This window comes from Calonectris borealis, chromosome 9, assembly GCF_964195595.1.
Source record: "Calonectris borealis chromosome 9, bCalBor7.hap1.2, whole genome shotgun sequence".
NCBI lineage: Eukaryota > Metazoa > Chordata > Aves > Procellariiformes > Procellariidae > Calonectris > Calonectris borealis.
Window position 1 is genome coordinate 28,076,971 of NC_134320.1, and position 16,709 is coordinate 28,093,679.

General features: G+C 37.1%; 1 protein-coding gene across 1 annotated transcript in view; it reads right to left on the bottom strand.

The window, feature by feature from the left end:
* RSRC1 (arginine and serine rich coiled-coil 1) overlaps nt 1-16,709 on the bottom strand; it is a 174,124-nt gene that overhangs the window by 130,350 nt on the left and 27,065 nt on the right. Inside the window, exon 4 of the mRNA XM_075157510.1 lies at nt 5,581-5,751. Within this exon, the coding sequence (XP_075013611.1) occupies nt 5,581-5,751 (171 nt within the window). The remainder of the gene's footprint in view (nt 1-5,580; nt 5,752-16,709) is intronic.

Below are 16,709 nucleotides of genomic sequence, written 5' to 3' on the forward strand. Positions count from 1 at the left end.
AACAGGAGAAAGCTGTTTTGCTTACCTGTAACTTACCTTTTCTAAATATAGTACTTTCAGTAAATTAGCATTTGATCGATAATCCAGACTGTATCTAGCACCTTGTTTTCCTATTTCACTGGGACAGAATCTTTTTCAATAGGAAGAAAGGATTCTGTAATAAAACCCCGACTGTCATTAGTTCAAATCTTATTTTTAAGCGTATGTTTCTTTCTAGAAATTAGTGCAATTCAGCTTTACCAAACAACCAACAAGGTTTGGGGGTTTTTTTTAATTTTTCTTTTTTTAATCAGATTCATAGGACAAAGTACATCATTATACTTCCAGGAGGACTATCATTAGTTTTCCCATAAGCAAGCCAAACCACACAGCAAGGGCCTATGTGAGAACAGCAACTCCCTTCTGGATAAGTCATTGGAAATTAAACCCAACCCGTCCCATTCCTTTGATGCAGAGACAAGGCTCTTCCCTTTCTATTCAGTGACTTTTCCTGATCGATGCTATCCATTTTTCTGTTTTAGCCAGAGTGCATACTCTCGCGTAAAATTCGTTTTTGCAAGGGAAAAAAATGAAACCAAGAAAAGAAAAACAGGAAATGGGACAGCCCAATGTAGGACCTGATAAACTACTTTGGCGGAACAAAGAACACTAAAGTTTTGCTTTTTTTCAAATAAGCAAAAATTTAATAAAAGAAAATCACTAGACTACAACTTATTGGTAAGTTGTCGACCAGATGTTGACTACGCATTATAAAGTTTTGCAGAGTTAACAAAATTATAATGCATCACAAAACGTATGTTGGTCCTTATTTTATCAATTCCATTTTATTTATAACACTTCATCATACATCAGTAGCCCTAGTGTGTTCTGTAAAAATTACAAAGGCGTGGTAACACCTTGATATAGCACTTGTCAGTTAAACTTGCATGAGAACAGGACAGCCAGCCATGTGCGTGCTAATCACAAAGTACGAGCACTGGTAGAGTTCTAGTATATAGTAACGGTCCAAAGCAATCATGGGCACAACATCACTACTGCAGTCATGGGTCATAACTAGAGAACAATATTGTTACTCCAAACAGAGAAATATGATTTGAAACTTGGCCTGGGAGACTGGATGAACAGAAAAGGCTGCAAGGCCAAGCGAGTGCTTTTACTTTGGAAATGCTGGCAACAGTTATTCAGAAAAAGCCATACCATTTATTGATTTTATTTTTTTTATATCCTTCCAGGCAATAAAGCTCTTTCACCCATGTACTGCAACAGAAATACAAAACAAAAAAAAGGGGGAACACAGTTCGAACAACTACTATGAGATTAGGAGACCAAAGCAGCAAAAGCAAACTGGTTAGTTCAGATTACGCAAAAGGGAAGGAAAGTAAGTAGTACTGCAGCAGCTGAATATGAACGAGTTAAGAACATTTCTTGCTACCTGCTTGTCATCAGCTTTATTTTGAAAAGAGTTTTCACTGGAAATGAAATAATTCTGATAATCTTAAAGACAGATCATTTTGTTGTTTATGAATATTTAGGGTGCGCTGCTGGGACGCTTTCTGAATTTGCGTTGCTTTACCTTTTAAGTGACTACAAAACTATTTCAAAGCTTGATAGACTGCTCTTAACGCCAGTTTTTTTCACCAAGTACTGTCAGATGCTGTAAATGAGCTTCCCAACCCAAATTCAAAGCAGCTGTTACCACAATCTCCCTCCGTAATGGCTGAACAAATAGTACATCCCTTAAAACATTTCAGATTGTAAGAACATAAGAGCTCAGCTGTTTTGCTATGACTGCAATGCAGCCTGTCTCCATGAAACAGCTGACACTTCGCCAATACTCAAGAAGTTCAGTGCTCAACCTTAAGGAATCTCCACTGAAATGGAGAATGCCAAAGGACGATGACTGGATTACTATGGCAGAATTTTTTTACTCTTGAAATCTCTCTTGAGATATTTACTGTAAAGACAAGATCTACTTTGAAAGAACCTAAAGTTGCCCTGATTTAAAAACCAAACACAAGCCTTTTCCCCTCACATCTACAAATATACAAAAGCCAAGCGCAGAAAAGAAAATTATCATTAGAGTTTATATGAGCCACAAACAAATGAAACCATTTGCTCCTTAATTAGTGCAAAAGTTGCATTTTGATTCTCCACTTCAGAGGAACAGTCAAGTCCCAAATATATGACTACTTACATCAGATAACCTGCAGTGCTGACAAACTGAAATACCTTCTTTTATACAAAGTAAAACTATAAAGTCAACCAGCACATGATAATTTATGTTCCATCTTCTCACAATCTGGCTTTAGGATGCTCTTCACCATAGCTTTAAAGTAGCTATTTTCAATAAATACATTCCAAACATACATGAATTTAAACTGAAAACTAGATCTGGCCCTTGATGTGTCTTGGAGTACCTGTAAGGATCTATTCCAAATACAGAGGTCAGAGGGCTATTTTTTTCCTCTACAGATCCCCTGCTGTTGGAATTTCTAGAAAGAGTCCGTAAAATAATGTTATTTTCGGTGCTGATCTAGACACTAGATCTAGAAATTCATTCACCTGAAGAGTCATCTACAACAGATTCCTCTCAGTATTTCACATCCACATGTACACCTGACAGTCATTTTTTTGTGTCCATTTAGACTTCCTCACACTTCAGAGAAAAAAAAAAATATGAACAACAAGTTGAAAAACCAGCACCATCACTGTGTTAGTTCCAGCAGAATATGCCAGGAGGAAAAATAAAATACTTTTTTTTTTTCTTGTCCAAACTGCATCCAACTTAAAACAAGAAAAAACACACATGTTGAGGAGGCATCACCTATCTCTGTTCACTGTCCCTCCAATGAAGACAGCTGGCGGAGCAAATCGTTGTAGTGCTTCCTGGTCTACTCCAGCACTAAGTAATTGGGTGAGCAGTGACATTCCAGCCAAGGCAGCCAACCGTTGTGCTGCGGCAGGCCGGCATCCGTCGCGGAATCTGCTATGACGCTCGGCTGCAGAGGCAAGCTATAATAAAACTTATAACTCTAACCATACCCACAAGAGGACATCTGACATCACTACAAGACAAAAATCCTAAATTATAACATATACCCTCAAAAAATATCAGCAAAACCAACTTACTACCTTCTGTTGACCACAGACAACTACAAAAGGCCTTACAGTTACTGGAAAACAAAAAAAAAAATCTATCTTGGTGCTTTCCTCAGAAATGAGCATCAAGACAGAACAAATGAACGATCGAATCTCCCTGCTGCTGCAGAAAACAAAGGAAAAAATGCCAGAAGCCAATAGACTTACACAGGCAAAAGGTTCACTCAGTTTGTGTTGTACCATCCTCCTTCCTATACATCTATAAACTAAGGACAGGTGAGCTTCCTTGGCCAAGGACATCTTTTTTTTCCCCATACTTTTCACCCAAAAAGAAAATAAGTACATAAATAAATGATACAGAGGAAGAAAGCCGAGAGCTTGGGAGGCTTGAGGAAGTCTCATACAAAAACTCAACTATAAAACATCTTTCTTGGCCTCATTTTCCTGGAGCACACACAAGCCAAAGAGAAACTACACTAACCCTCTTTGTTCCTACACATATGCATTTAGGAAGGAAAACTGCAGGTTCCAAATTCACTCTTACGGGGCTCCATAACAAAATATTCCATTGACACATAATTGTGCAGTAATTGCAAATAGCAATTGCATCAAAGAGCTCTGTCTTCTCTGTGTATTCAAATATGTTGCTTTGTAAAGCCTTTAACAAACAATAATGCGATGCTGATACAGTCTCGATCTTCAGAATGACAAATAACTGTAAAGGGAAAAAGCTTCTCAGATCCATATTCTCTGTACAGATATACTTTGATCGCTATTTGATTAAACTGAAAAACATGTCGTCCCCCCTCAGAAAAGTTTATGAAGCACAGATTATATCAACATCATCCTAGGTACATTTCATTTTGTAGTCTAATAACGCTCCAAGTAAGAAATCCCTGCACAAAGCCTACCAGTCAGTACCTGAGCTCAGAGGAAAATGGACTGATGTCATAAAATATTTCTATTATCAATTTGTACTCTGTGTCCTAACTACCTTGGAAATGACCCAGACAGGGCATTTTGTTTTGAAAATTTAGCATAAGCAATTTTGTAAGTTATCAAAATATAAAGGTAAATTGCTTGCTTCCAAAAAAATTCTGGGCACTTCTGTGTTCTTCCTACAGTTATCTGATATTGATCCTTGTTATAAAAGGACATAAAGCCAGGCAGTATGCTAATAGAGCACTGCTATATACTCCAACATGATTTAAGATGTGCTTCTACACGAAGTCCAGAAAACCTCTCACACACCAAATGTTATGTGCTCAGTATGGATTCTTTCCCTACTTTTCTACTTCAATTAAAAAAAAAAATTTGGCTGGAACATCCAGGCTCCTCCTCAAGTCTTCTAGAAGTATCAAAATATACTTGAACTTCAGGTAAATGGGGAAAAGGCATCTTTTTTATGACTTATCAGACATATTGCAAACATCTCAGGGGTTCTGTTTACATTAAATGCTACTGATTGCTCAAAACACCCACAACAAGAAGAGACGAATACCCCACATGGTTTAGTAAAATGAGGAAAGTATCCCTTAAAATGAGCGGAAGACGCCACTCGAAGTTCCCAGCAGTCTAAGTAATGTACTGCAAATAAGAAAAAAAACATGCAAATAGCTAATCCTGAATATTTATATAATCAATGCTATAACCATGGGCAAGTAGGTAATGATATCGGAGAGACTAAATAACTAATATCATCAAGCCATAAAACCAGGGAGGTAGTTGGGAGATACCTCCATGAACGTGGGTGGAGGACGCTACTCTAGAAATTCCCATTTAACGTTTCAGTGGGAATCCACTAAAGGGAAATTCATGAAGTGACACACCAGTGTCTTCCTTTTTGAAACCAATCACATAAACAGGGAAAAGATAAACATCACAGTAAAGGTTGCAGGAGATCAAGGTATATAAAGCACAGGTAATTGCATAAATTGCCTTTTCTGAAATCTGTAAAAACAAGATCAAGTTGTTTCAAGTAGAAATTAGGTTGACAGCAGGTTTTGAAAGGCAGTCCGTCATTCACCCATAGCAAGTGCTTCCGCTGAAACTGTACTTTGAGCCACAAATGAAGCCCAATAGGAGCTCCTGACAATGTAGGGTGGGGGGGGCGGTGAACAGTGAAAACCATCTTGTCGTAGGAAATAGTCTTCGTACTTTCCAATACTCCTCATTTTTTCCTTAAATTATGGTTATTATGTATTGGAAAAATATTTATATTAATCAATTGAAGAAAGCTATTTAACATATTTGCAAATCAAGGGGAAAAAAGGAATTGTAAATTAAACCATCATTTAGTTTGAAATGTTGTCACGTTCCAGAATTTTAAAATACTAAGAATCACACTATTCAAAGATTTTAAATAATTTCCACTTAGTTTATATATCACATACTATAAAGCAAACTGATTACAAAAAAGTAAAACGACACTAAATTGTTCCCTGATTTTATTACAGTTATATTGTTTGTCATTTCACTTACCCATGCTTCGTGCCATATATCTCCTTTTCTTTTCCTTTGCCCTTCTCTTTTATTTTTTCTTTCTCTCTGCCTTTACGCCGCTCTCTTTCACGAGACCCGCTATGAGTTCTCCTATGAGTGGATCTTTCACTACTTCGACTATAAGAACGTTGACGAGGTCTTGATCGTGATCTACACAAAATCCATAGTATTAAAATTCAGCAGTCATACATTTTTCACTGTATGTTAGATATGTTATATAGTCCAACTATTTTAAACACACTTTCAAAGATTTTAATACTTTAAACAAAAACCTGACAGTTTATCAAAAGAAATGTGAAAAAGAAAGCATTGCTTCTACTCTGAAGGAAGAATGCAAAATAAATTAAACCACACTACGTAGTATTCACCCGTTAACAAAGTAATCTGGTACTACCAAAGTAATCTTTGGAGCTATTGGACAAGGAAAGGAAGGAAATTTTTTCTTGAACATTACACTTTAAATTCTTAAGTTCTGATCAATTCAGCTTGGCAAATAATCAAAGAATTTACAGCTGCTACTAAGTGTTGTATTTACATATTGAATACAGTAGTAGTAATAACAATCCTACGATTCTGTGTTCCAACAAAACCCAGAAAAAACAGAAGTGACATGTCCAACCCCCTATCTTTAGCCTGCAGAGCTGACACTTGCACACAGCTTCGTAATATCAAATTCAGATTTGAAACACACTTTGCAAAAAACCTATAAATAGGCCAGCCCTACAGGCCCAATAATGCAAGAAACTGCGTACAGGTGCAAGGGTTTGTGCACATATTTGGTTCTTGGTTACAAACTCCTACATGGCTATAGGATACTCTGTTCTCAATCATGTTATCCATTCTTCTGTAATAAATGTATGTTGTTACTGATACACTTGAATGAAAAAAGATCAAGAAGTACTACAATATGACTGTTTCTGTATGTACCCAAAAAAACCCTTTTCATTATTCCCAAATTTCTTTTAGATGATCTTCTAAATTTTAATTTATAATTTATCATGGATCAATACATCTTTTCTATGATACAATGAGCTATAGACAATATTTAGGAAAACAGCAGTTCAAGTTTGCATTAGTTTCTATTACATTTTGATAAAAGTTCTGATGGCACCTCATTGAAAAGTTTCATTAAGTACTGAGAGGGTTGGGGGGGAAGGGCATTTTTTAAAGCAGTATAAAAAATTAATTTAGCACCTCTTGGAATGCAAAACTCCAAGGCCTTTAAAAGCAAAATCATATACAAAAGATCACTCAATTTAAAAGGCAACAACTGTTTAATAAAACTCAACAATAGAGTAAGCAAAAGAAAATACTACATCCAGATGAAGCTATAAATTACATTTTGGAAGAATGTTGTTATTGAGTCTGGAATTTGTCCAGCATACTGGGGTTAACATACCTGTTCTTGCCATGGAGGCTTTCAGACTAGCACTAGAGGTCAGAACCTCCGTTTTACATTTCATTCAGCAGATGGCATCTCTTGCAACACAGTACCTCCTGTTGTCGGTCACACTATTAGCGCTAATACAATAGATCAAATTACCACTTAAGTGGCATATTATGAACTATAGAACATTTTCTGTCTCAAAATGGATTTTTATTATGTCGTCACAAATTCAAAAGCATCCATCCATTCTTTAGTCCTCAGGTAGAGGAAGTTTTGACCTAAAAGAGTATTCTGGACATCAGATCTATTTTTTGGTTGGCACACAGACTCTGGTTTTACGAGCATCATGATGAGGCAGGCACAGATTTACAGACCACTGCCCTATGGACATTCACTATTCAAAGGTAACCTTGATTTCTGAGAACTCTACAGATAAGATGCAAAGTCAGAAACAGTAAAAAAACCAAAACAAACAAACAAAAAGCCCTGTAGCAACACAAATCACCTTCATTTGATGCAAGGCCTCTCCTTACTTTAGGGCGTAGTCCTTCAAACAGTAATAACTGAGGAATCTAAAATATTTATTGCTAGAGAGCTTACTTTCTCAACTCAAATTTGAACTTGATTTCACATCTACCTTTCGCAGGTGCAAATAACAGCAAATTCAGTTCAGATTAGCCGGATGCTCAAATCCTAGATTTCTTTTTGTTCACGTGTTCAGAACAAATAGCAGGTATAATTTATATACAGAAAAACAGTTTTTAAAAATTAAAAGTAGACTTGTTGCATCGAATTTGTAATAACGTACTTATACCAGCATTGACAAACTGATAAACGTTTTCTTTACAGAAGCTGTCACTGTTCTTCCATTTGCAATCTTTTGCACCCATAAAATTCCTTAGCCTAGAGTGATCCCTAATCATTGTTTATGCTTTGGGTTTCACAATTACAGAAAATAGCTGATATAGCTTGTGTTCCCTCTCCCAATCACGCAGGCGAGGCAGGCAGATGACTATCAACGGGATATTACAGTGAAGATCTTAACAAAAATGTTAAGTTCTACTCCACACAAGCCCTCTCTGCAGGACACATTAGTTCAGTCAGTCCTTCAATTATCGGAGCAGTTGATCTGGGCTGTAGACCAGCCCAGACCACAGATGCAGACAATCCAGAATTGGCTTCATGCAGAGACAAATTCAGTTTGGTCAGACTTGTTCGCTCAGATAACAAGTTAGCACATGTGGAAGGGTCTTCAGGGCAGTTCAGGTGTCAAGCCCGGCTGCCTTCGTGGGCTGCAGACCCAAACTGACTGCAATGCCCTATTTTAGGGGATCTATTGAGGGAACAGTGCAGAAAAAAAGTTGCAAAGTGGATCTAGTGTATTCTGCTGCACCTGAATCAACTTGCAAAGTGGATCTAGTGTATTCTGCTGCACCTGAATCAACTTGCAGAGTCTCTCCTATACATTGTTCTCCGGTAGCTAAGATGTACACAGGGTTTATTTGCTCGGTACAGGACAGAGCAGGCAACACAGGAGTGCTGGGGGATAGAGACAAGCACACCCTAACACAGCCTCTTGATGTAGCACCAGGTAAACACCAGCCACACTGACCTATGATGGATCCGCACAGAGACATAGCCTGACCTCCTCCAAAGATGAGTTTTCCTGGGTTTTCCATCGTTGTACAAAGTTCTTTGCAAGTATTTAATTTTTCATTATTTTCCCTTAATGCTGCAGAGCTAGAGCCCTCCCAAATAAAAACTCTGCCTGCTAAGTTCATTTTATTTATTTATATTGATTACAAACAGTATTTATAAAGCACGGACGAAACAACACAACTCCAGAAATACAGAAAGATACCCAGTCATGAATAGGGGCGAATTAAACAAGGACAACTGAGGCAAAGAAAGAAGGAACAGTCTAACATTAATGCTCCCTTCAATTCCTGAATGCTAGTGAAACTTAGATTCTGCTAATCATTTTTAAACCGGGGTAACTACTGTGTTTCAATGTTGAACAGCAATGAATATTTTTGAAAAAGCTTATCTTGTATTAATCTTTCTCCTTCACAATCTATCCAAAGTCATAGTAATGGAGGACTTTAGAAAAACCACTAGGCAACCACAACACACAGCTTTATTAATAAATTTAAGCTGAATCTCAACTCTTTTTAAGTCTTCTGCTAGTCTGAAAAAATCTTAGGGACTTCTCACACAAGTAGAGGCATGAAAATTTTAAAATATATTTGCTCAACTATCTAAGTAACAGCTTAGTATATTATGAGTTAAGACGCATTATGTAGTTTTACCACATTTTGATGAAACAAAGGAAGCACAGAGACTAAATACTTTAAGATAACAGACACAAGATGGCAAAAATAACAAACTTTGCAGTATAATTCTCTAGAACAATTTCATCTTACATGATAAAATAAGTTCTGCCAGCAATACTTCTAAAACTGAACCGGAACTAACAGGAAGCCAGCAATAAACCACATAAGAACTGCTGAGCTTAAGCAGGTAAGACCACAATCTTCTTGATCTCTGCTAGTGCGTGCACTCTTAAGACAGCTCTCAGTTTCTATGAAGCGCCATAGGAAATGATGATTAGCTATGATTGAAGCAAAAGCCACAATTATACTGATATACTGAGTGATCGCTGCATCACTTCTAGAATGCATAAAACCGTACCTCATTAGGCTATGAAAATGCACAAGCACTGAAATGTATAGGGACTCTGCAGTGCAAGTCTCACGGGGACAAGTGGGAACTGCAAAACACTTCGGAAAATAAAAAGGTAATGGGTTTTGCCTACAAACAGGTTTCCCCTGCATTCGTCAAAAAACAAAATATGAGCTAAGGCTTCTTTCTCCCCAAGCTGAAAAGCTTAAGGAAGGGACGGACCAAAAGAATAAGCAAAGAAGAGACTCACTTTATCTTTTAAAAAAGGCATAAGATGTAATCTTAAGGGGGGAAAAAAAGTCAAGTATTTTAAACATGAGAACAAAAATGAGATTATTGATTCAATAAAGTTAAGAAAAATAAATGAAGCTAAAGAGATTAGATTCCTAGCAAGAAGGAAGCAAAAGGTATGCAACACCATATACTAAGAGGGTAAAAATAGGTATTCAGAAAGCAAAGAAATTATACAAAAACATTTAAAAAAATACAAAGAAGGAAAAGCACAGTTTCCCACAAAGTATGCAAAAGGATGTGCCGTGTTTGTATACAGGCAGATGTTACTACTCTTCCTGGGATTTTATTTATTGGCAAGTACTCCCAAAACAAACTGCCACTTAAATTTTCCCTCCTACATACAACTGTTCTAAGACCTCAATATCTAAAACCTGCCTAATTTCCTCCAGCTCTGAGGGAAGCTCCAATCTCTCTTACATCCCAGGCTAATTAAACCCACCTGTTAATACCATTCAAGACTAGTTCTGCAACACCAAGCACAAGCTTAAACGAACCAGGTGAGAAGAGGACTACTCAACAAAGAAGCCACGATTCCCCATTTAGCTTGGTCTTGTCTGAAACTACTGGCTAACTGTAAGTGACTGCACGAACAGATACCATCCTGCAGACATCAGGACAGAATTAAGACAACATTTAAAAGCAAGTCTGGAATGTTGTAAGCTTCAAGTCTTTGACTTTGCAATCCAAATAGCTTTCGCTACTTAATTTCCATGCTGTTTCTTCCCCCCGCCTCTTCCTTTTAAAGGAAGAGGAAACATTCAATCTCCAACATCCACTGCAGAATTTGAACAATGAAACCTCAGAAACGTAGCTCACGCTTTGCCAACTTCAGGTAAGGCTACTGATCTTTCTCTAGTACACCAAGGCTGCCGGTAACTAAAAAATTAAGATCAAGACCAACAAGAAAAATGATGCTTCCTATTGCCTAAAATACATTCAGTATTTGGCAGTGTCATGCCCCGGCAGCACAGTCTGGGCTCTCGGGGTAGAGCTCTCCGCAACGGCAGACGAGCAAGGGCTGACCTCAAGCCAGAGGGCCATTATCTGCACCTTCACAGGGCCAGGCTTAGGCACGCTGGAAAGCTCCACTTAACGCCACAAACTTCATTTTACAGTATGTTACCATTTTAATAAGATAGCTGTCTTTATTCTTTGCCTATAAGCCCAAAATCCTAAAGTATTTGTTTTAAGAACACTTCATGCAAACTTCCGTAAGGCCTATATTAAACCCAAAATACGCAATAGGCTCTTGACAGTGGAAGATAATTTCATAAAATGAAAATTACATTTGCTACTCAGTGTATAACAAGCTGCGGTACATTTCCATTTGTAGCATGAACGAATTCACCTGTATGTTACTATGAATTACTATTAAAATACCTTGCAATATATACAGAACAAGAAATAAAGATGTAACTTTATGAAATGGAGCTGCCAAGAATTCATCAGTAAACAAGAATGAAAGTCCACAGATTAAGCAGAATAAAGATTTTTCTATTTTATTATGTTGAAAAATAAAACCAATCCCAATTATTCATATTAAAGCAAGTCCCAAAGTGTTCAAATTATAGAACTACTACTGGAGGGGGAAAAAAAAAAAAAAAATCAAGCTGGAGAATAGACTGCACACCCCCTTCCCCCCAAACCAACACACACAAAACACCCACCCACCATGCCAAAGGTTAAGTCATTTAGTCAAGTTCAAAGATCTTCAAAGAGTTCTTAGATCCAGATAAGCCCATATGTTACCAAAATTCTGTGAAAAGCTATTACTTTCCAATCTGCTTTTCATGTCTAAGTTACAGAACACACAGATGCTTGGCATCACTCAGTATCCCTAAATTCTCACACCAGATAATCAAGGCTCACCAATAACTTTCCTATCTAAAATCCTAAGAAACGTCTTTATTCCATCAACACTTAGTCCACTTGTAAAAATTGAAAGTATCCATAAAAGCCCATTCAGTTACTGCACAATAAGTGTTAATTTGCTAATTTCTTCACAGGTAATCAATTAAAATGTAAAATATTGGATAAAATTAGTTGCACTAAATTTAACAGCTGCTCCATAAGCATAATTAGTTTCACAAGGGCCATATGTATTCTGAACAGAGACAGAGTTGAAACAAATAAGCAGATTTTAAAACAAGTTTGAGGAAATCTGCATTTAATTAGCAGGTGGGCACTACAACTGCATAATGTTTTTATACATTTATATTTATGAAGTGACAGAAGATCTAAAGGCTTTTTAAAATGGCGTTTATTGTTTGAATGGGAACTGTTTTGCTGCATGCTAAAGTGATTTAAATCCTTATAGCTCTGCTTTGAAAAAATCATAAATGGTGAAAGAAAACATGTGGAAAACTGTAAAACTAGAAAGAATTTGCGACAAAAAGCAGATACACATACCATAACCAAAAGGAAACTACACTTAATTAAATGTACACTACATCTGGAATATCAGCCTAATAAAACGTGAAACTATTAATTTTCATTGTTCTAAAGGAAATGAGGTCAGTGTCGTTTAGTATTTCCCCAATTATATTGCACTAAAGCATTGAACTATATCTTATAGGTACAATCTAATCTTTTCAAACCACTACAATTTGAAAACAGTCACTGAGACAGACTTTTTTAAATGGAAAGAGGAATTAGAGCACAAAAACAAGACAGCTCAAACAAAAGAAAACAAGTGCTCTTTCAGTGAAGGTAAGTTTTTGAAAAAATAAGCTATTTTGTCGGCAAACAGCAACCACCACTCAAATGAAAGTTTCTGAGATGTCAAGTTCTTCCCTGGCATTCTTCTAAGTATCTCTCAGCAAATACAATTCTTATTAGATTATTATTAGCTCAATAGCCGCAAACAAAACCCAACAAATTCATGCCTCTTTAACACTTCAGCAATAAATCAAAAGTCTGGGAAAGAACAATGAAACACAACTGCATTGCATCAAACCGGGATATTCATATTGGTAATAAAGACCTAGTGCAAATGCACAACTAATTGCAGCAAAATGACATGTTCTCTTTCAAAGCATATTAAGAGAAAGTTTCTTGTTTAACTCAACTTCACTAGCAAGAAAAAAAAAACATGGTACAAGTTGTTGGGGAAGGTAAAATAATTTCAAGCATCAACTGCAGTTGTTCAGAGTGTGGAAATTACTAATGCTATACTTTTTTTTTTCATGCAAATAATGCTACCTCTATAAAACACTCCAGGTCACTATTAGTTTGCAACTTTAAAATGCATGCATTTGAGGAAGTTAAATATAGATAATATGTAGGAGGATACGGTTTGTTTATTTATTGTTAAATAAAAGGTGAGTGAAAATGAAACTAGGCAGAAGCAGAGAGTTGGCTTTTAAGTCTGAAATGAGACTGGTACTAAGAGGAAAAAGAAGTTGCTTCAAGCCAGCAGTTTAGACAGTTGGTAAGTGACAAAATAGAAGGGTATTACAGATAGTAACAGTATCACCCACAGTGCCAGAGAAATGCAAGATGAAATATAAACAATAACAGGGACAATCAAGAACACAGTTTGCAGAACTGAGACAGTGGATTCACCAGATACAATCATCAACTTAGTTCAGTAATAAACAATTTTCCACCCATAAATTACATTAATTACATAATCAAACATTTGAAGAAACAATACTCAAAATTCCAGTAAGCTGGAAAAGTAAGTAAAAAAAAAAAAAGTAAGTAGTTACTGAAAACTTGGCATGAACATACATAAATGCAGCCAGACAGAAGAACAGCTAGAGAAGACGCTACTTTGAGTCTTGTTTAAGCAAGCAGTCCTTTGTTACTAATCTAGTTCTCCAGACTACAACCTTCTGGTCTACCTCTTCTCACTTCCAAGGAAGATTAAAGTGCCTTCTTTGCCACAACGCCTTGACTATCCTACAGAGAGTCTCCTTACAGTAGCTGGAAGGCTCTAGATCCAGCGCCAACAGCGACAGCGTATCTCCGGTTCAGCACGCCCACAGCACCACAAAGGTGTTGGAAAACCTACAGGAGATCAACGACTGGGTGAAAAGAATTTACTCCAGAAATACATAAAGTTTACTTAAATTGAGCTTTTGTGTCAGCAGTCTTTGGCTCAGACACTTGCTTCTCATGGAGTTTGGGCAGAACTCCTTGCCTAAGGAAGGAGTGATAGAAGAGAAGCTGACTACGACCCTACCAGCTGCAGGAGCACTTCGACAAAAGCCTTCACGGAAAACTAAAACCAGAAAACAGACTCTGCTAAATATTATCTGAAAACCAGAAATATAAATCATCAATTAAACACCTGCTATTCAAGCATGGAGATAAACCATTTGTTTTTGTTGATGTGCTTTTATAAAATGCTAACAAAGCTAGCTACGCTAACCTGTACATAATTATAACTTGCTTCCTTCATCAAATGGCTCACCTGAGGAGCATTTCCTTGCATGCAGAAGCGTGATCTGCTTGAGAAGGCCAGATGCACATTACAGATCTGTATGGAAGTACGTAAACTCACTGCAGTGTTATTGGATACACATTATTTTTGCATTCGGCATAGAAAACTGTATATGCCATTTTTCAACAGGCTTTTTTATGCAGAGGCAGGATTGTGGGAGCAGCTGTGGCCAAAGGAAGTGTAATGAAGTGTGCTGGCTGGGATTTGGGAAGGGAGAACAGCTGTGTGAACAGCTCCCACTGATCTACTGGAATTGCGAGCTGCTCCGCTCCATTAGTGATGGCAGGAGGGGACTCTCCCCGCACTGTATTCCTTTAGCTTGCACAGGGGTCGCTAATGGCCCTAGACATAACTGGTCCAAAGGAGCTGAGGGTCTTTGGCCTCATCTTCATTGGGGGGGAAACGCTGCATCATTCATTTCCCTTGTTAATCTGTACGAAGATTCTGAACTGCTTCTCTTTGCTAAGATTTCACCTCAAATTAGGACCGTCAGCTTAAGAACACATCTATTTTTACATGAAATTAATTTCTTTCACATCTTTCTTTTCTTAGAGACTGTCTCAAAACAGGACTTTTTTCTAACCCTACGTTCATGTAGCCATCTCATGACTGATAAGTAAAAGCTAGAATTTAATTCTAATAACCTTTGGGTTATAAAATAATAAAGAAATGGGATTTAGTACACCATCCTGGCTGCTAAATAAACTAAGAAAAAAGCCACCCCTCCAATTCCCCACCACTTCTCATTCAAAGCAGTTCTAGCAGTCTTGAAATTCTAGACTTCAAGGGCATAAAAACACATACACCAACACAAATGTAGGCAATACCCAGCTGCACATATACTATATATAAAATTCCATATAAAACCAAAGTTAAGGTTAAGAGCAGTAATTACTATTCCAGTAACCTGTTAGCAACGACAACAAAAAAAAGCTTGCATCAGTTGAGAATATCCAGCTTGTTCTCTGCTCATACAACAGTTTAAAAGCTACTCAACCTCAAGGTGAGGCAAAGGCAAAACAGTTGTTAGTCTGCAACACAAAGATACAAGCAAAAAGGATTCCTTCCTCTCCTAACCGAATTCCAGAACTGCCACTGCTTAGGTTGAAGAAAAAGCAACCAGAAAAAATGGGCTGTATGAAACTTCTCTTCCTTTAGATTGTCTAATCCTGCAGAAAAGACATTTTGTATCTTTTTTACATTCTTTTCAAAAAAAAAAAAATGGGAAAAGTTGAATTCTGTATGAATGAATAAGGTAACATATTCTATTAGCAAGTAAATTCATCAGGCTTTATAATTAATTTATACATACACACGCAGTTATTCTATTCTTGATACAGCTGGAATCTATTTTAAAAAGCAAGGGTCCAGCTTACTTTCAGGACTCTCAATAAATACACCAAATTCTTTGTTTCTACATCATGCAGGCATTAGTGACTCTGCATCTGCTATGACAGGAAGATCTGGATGTATCACACAGCAATGAAAAAAGGTCAAATTCATTATCCAAGTTGAATCGCTATCCAGGTAATTATTTGTTGTAAATTTGACAACACCTCCAGTACTACGTTAAACAGTTAAGGAATATAAATGAGAGATTTCAAGGTTGAATTTTTCACTTCCCTGGTGCCTCTGAGAAGTTCAAATTAGTTACAGGTAAGTGCTACTCTTCCGTCTCTCTTTGACAAGACCACTGTTTTACTTTTTGTGATTGTAAAACATCTAAGATTGAGGCCCCAATCATGGTTCGAGCTTAAAGATGCTGTAATACTTATGTATACGTACATCCACAAAGAGATATTAGACAGCTGAATGAAATTACCTAAACAGATGCTTGAAATCAACTTACACCATGGAACACTAACTGTTTTCATAAACTGAAAAAAATCCAAAACTCAAACCCCAGCCCAGAGCATTACAGCACCATCGTTGTCAACACGAGGCACTCAACCCACTAAGAAGTACCAGCACGGACCCAAAACTGAACCAACAGAAAAAAACATCTCAACGTTTCTCATTCTTCATTCTTCAACACTGCAGCAACTTGCAGGACCATTTAAAAGGCCCAACAACTGCTTAAAGACAAGATTAAAGCATATGCTTGTCCTTAGAAGCAAATACCTAATTTAAAAGACTGGAACTATTGAGAGAGATTCGATTCACATGATGAACAGAGGTCTCAAATGACACTTTGGTAATAATACTCAGATGAAAAGCTGTGTGTCTACTTGCACTTGACTGGTAACAAATGAAACCATTACTCTCTGCTCACAATTAAGAAAAACGGAAACTTTTTTC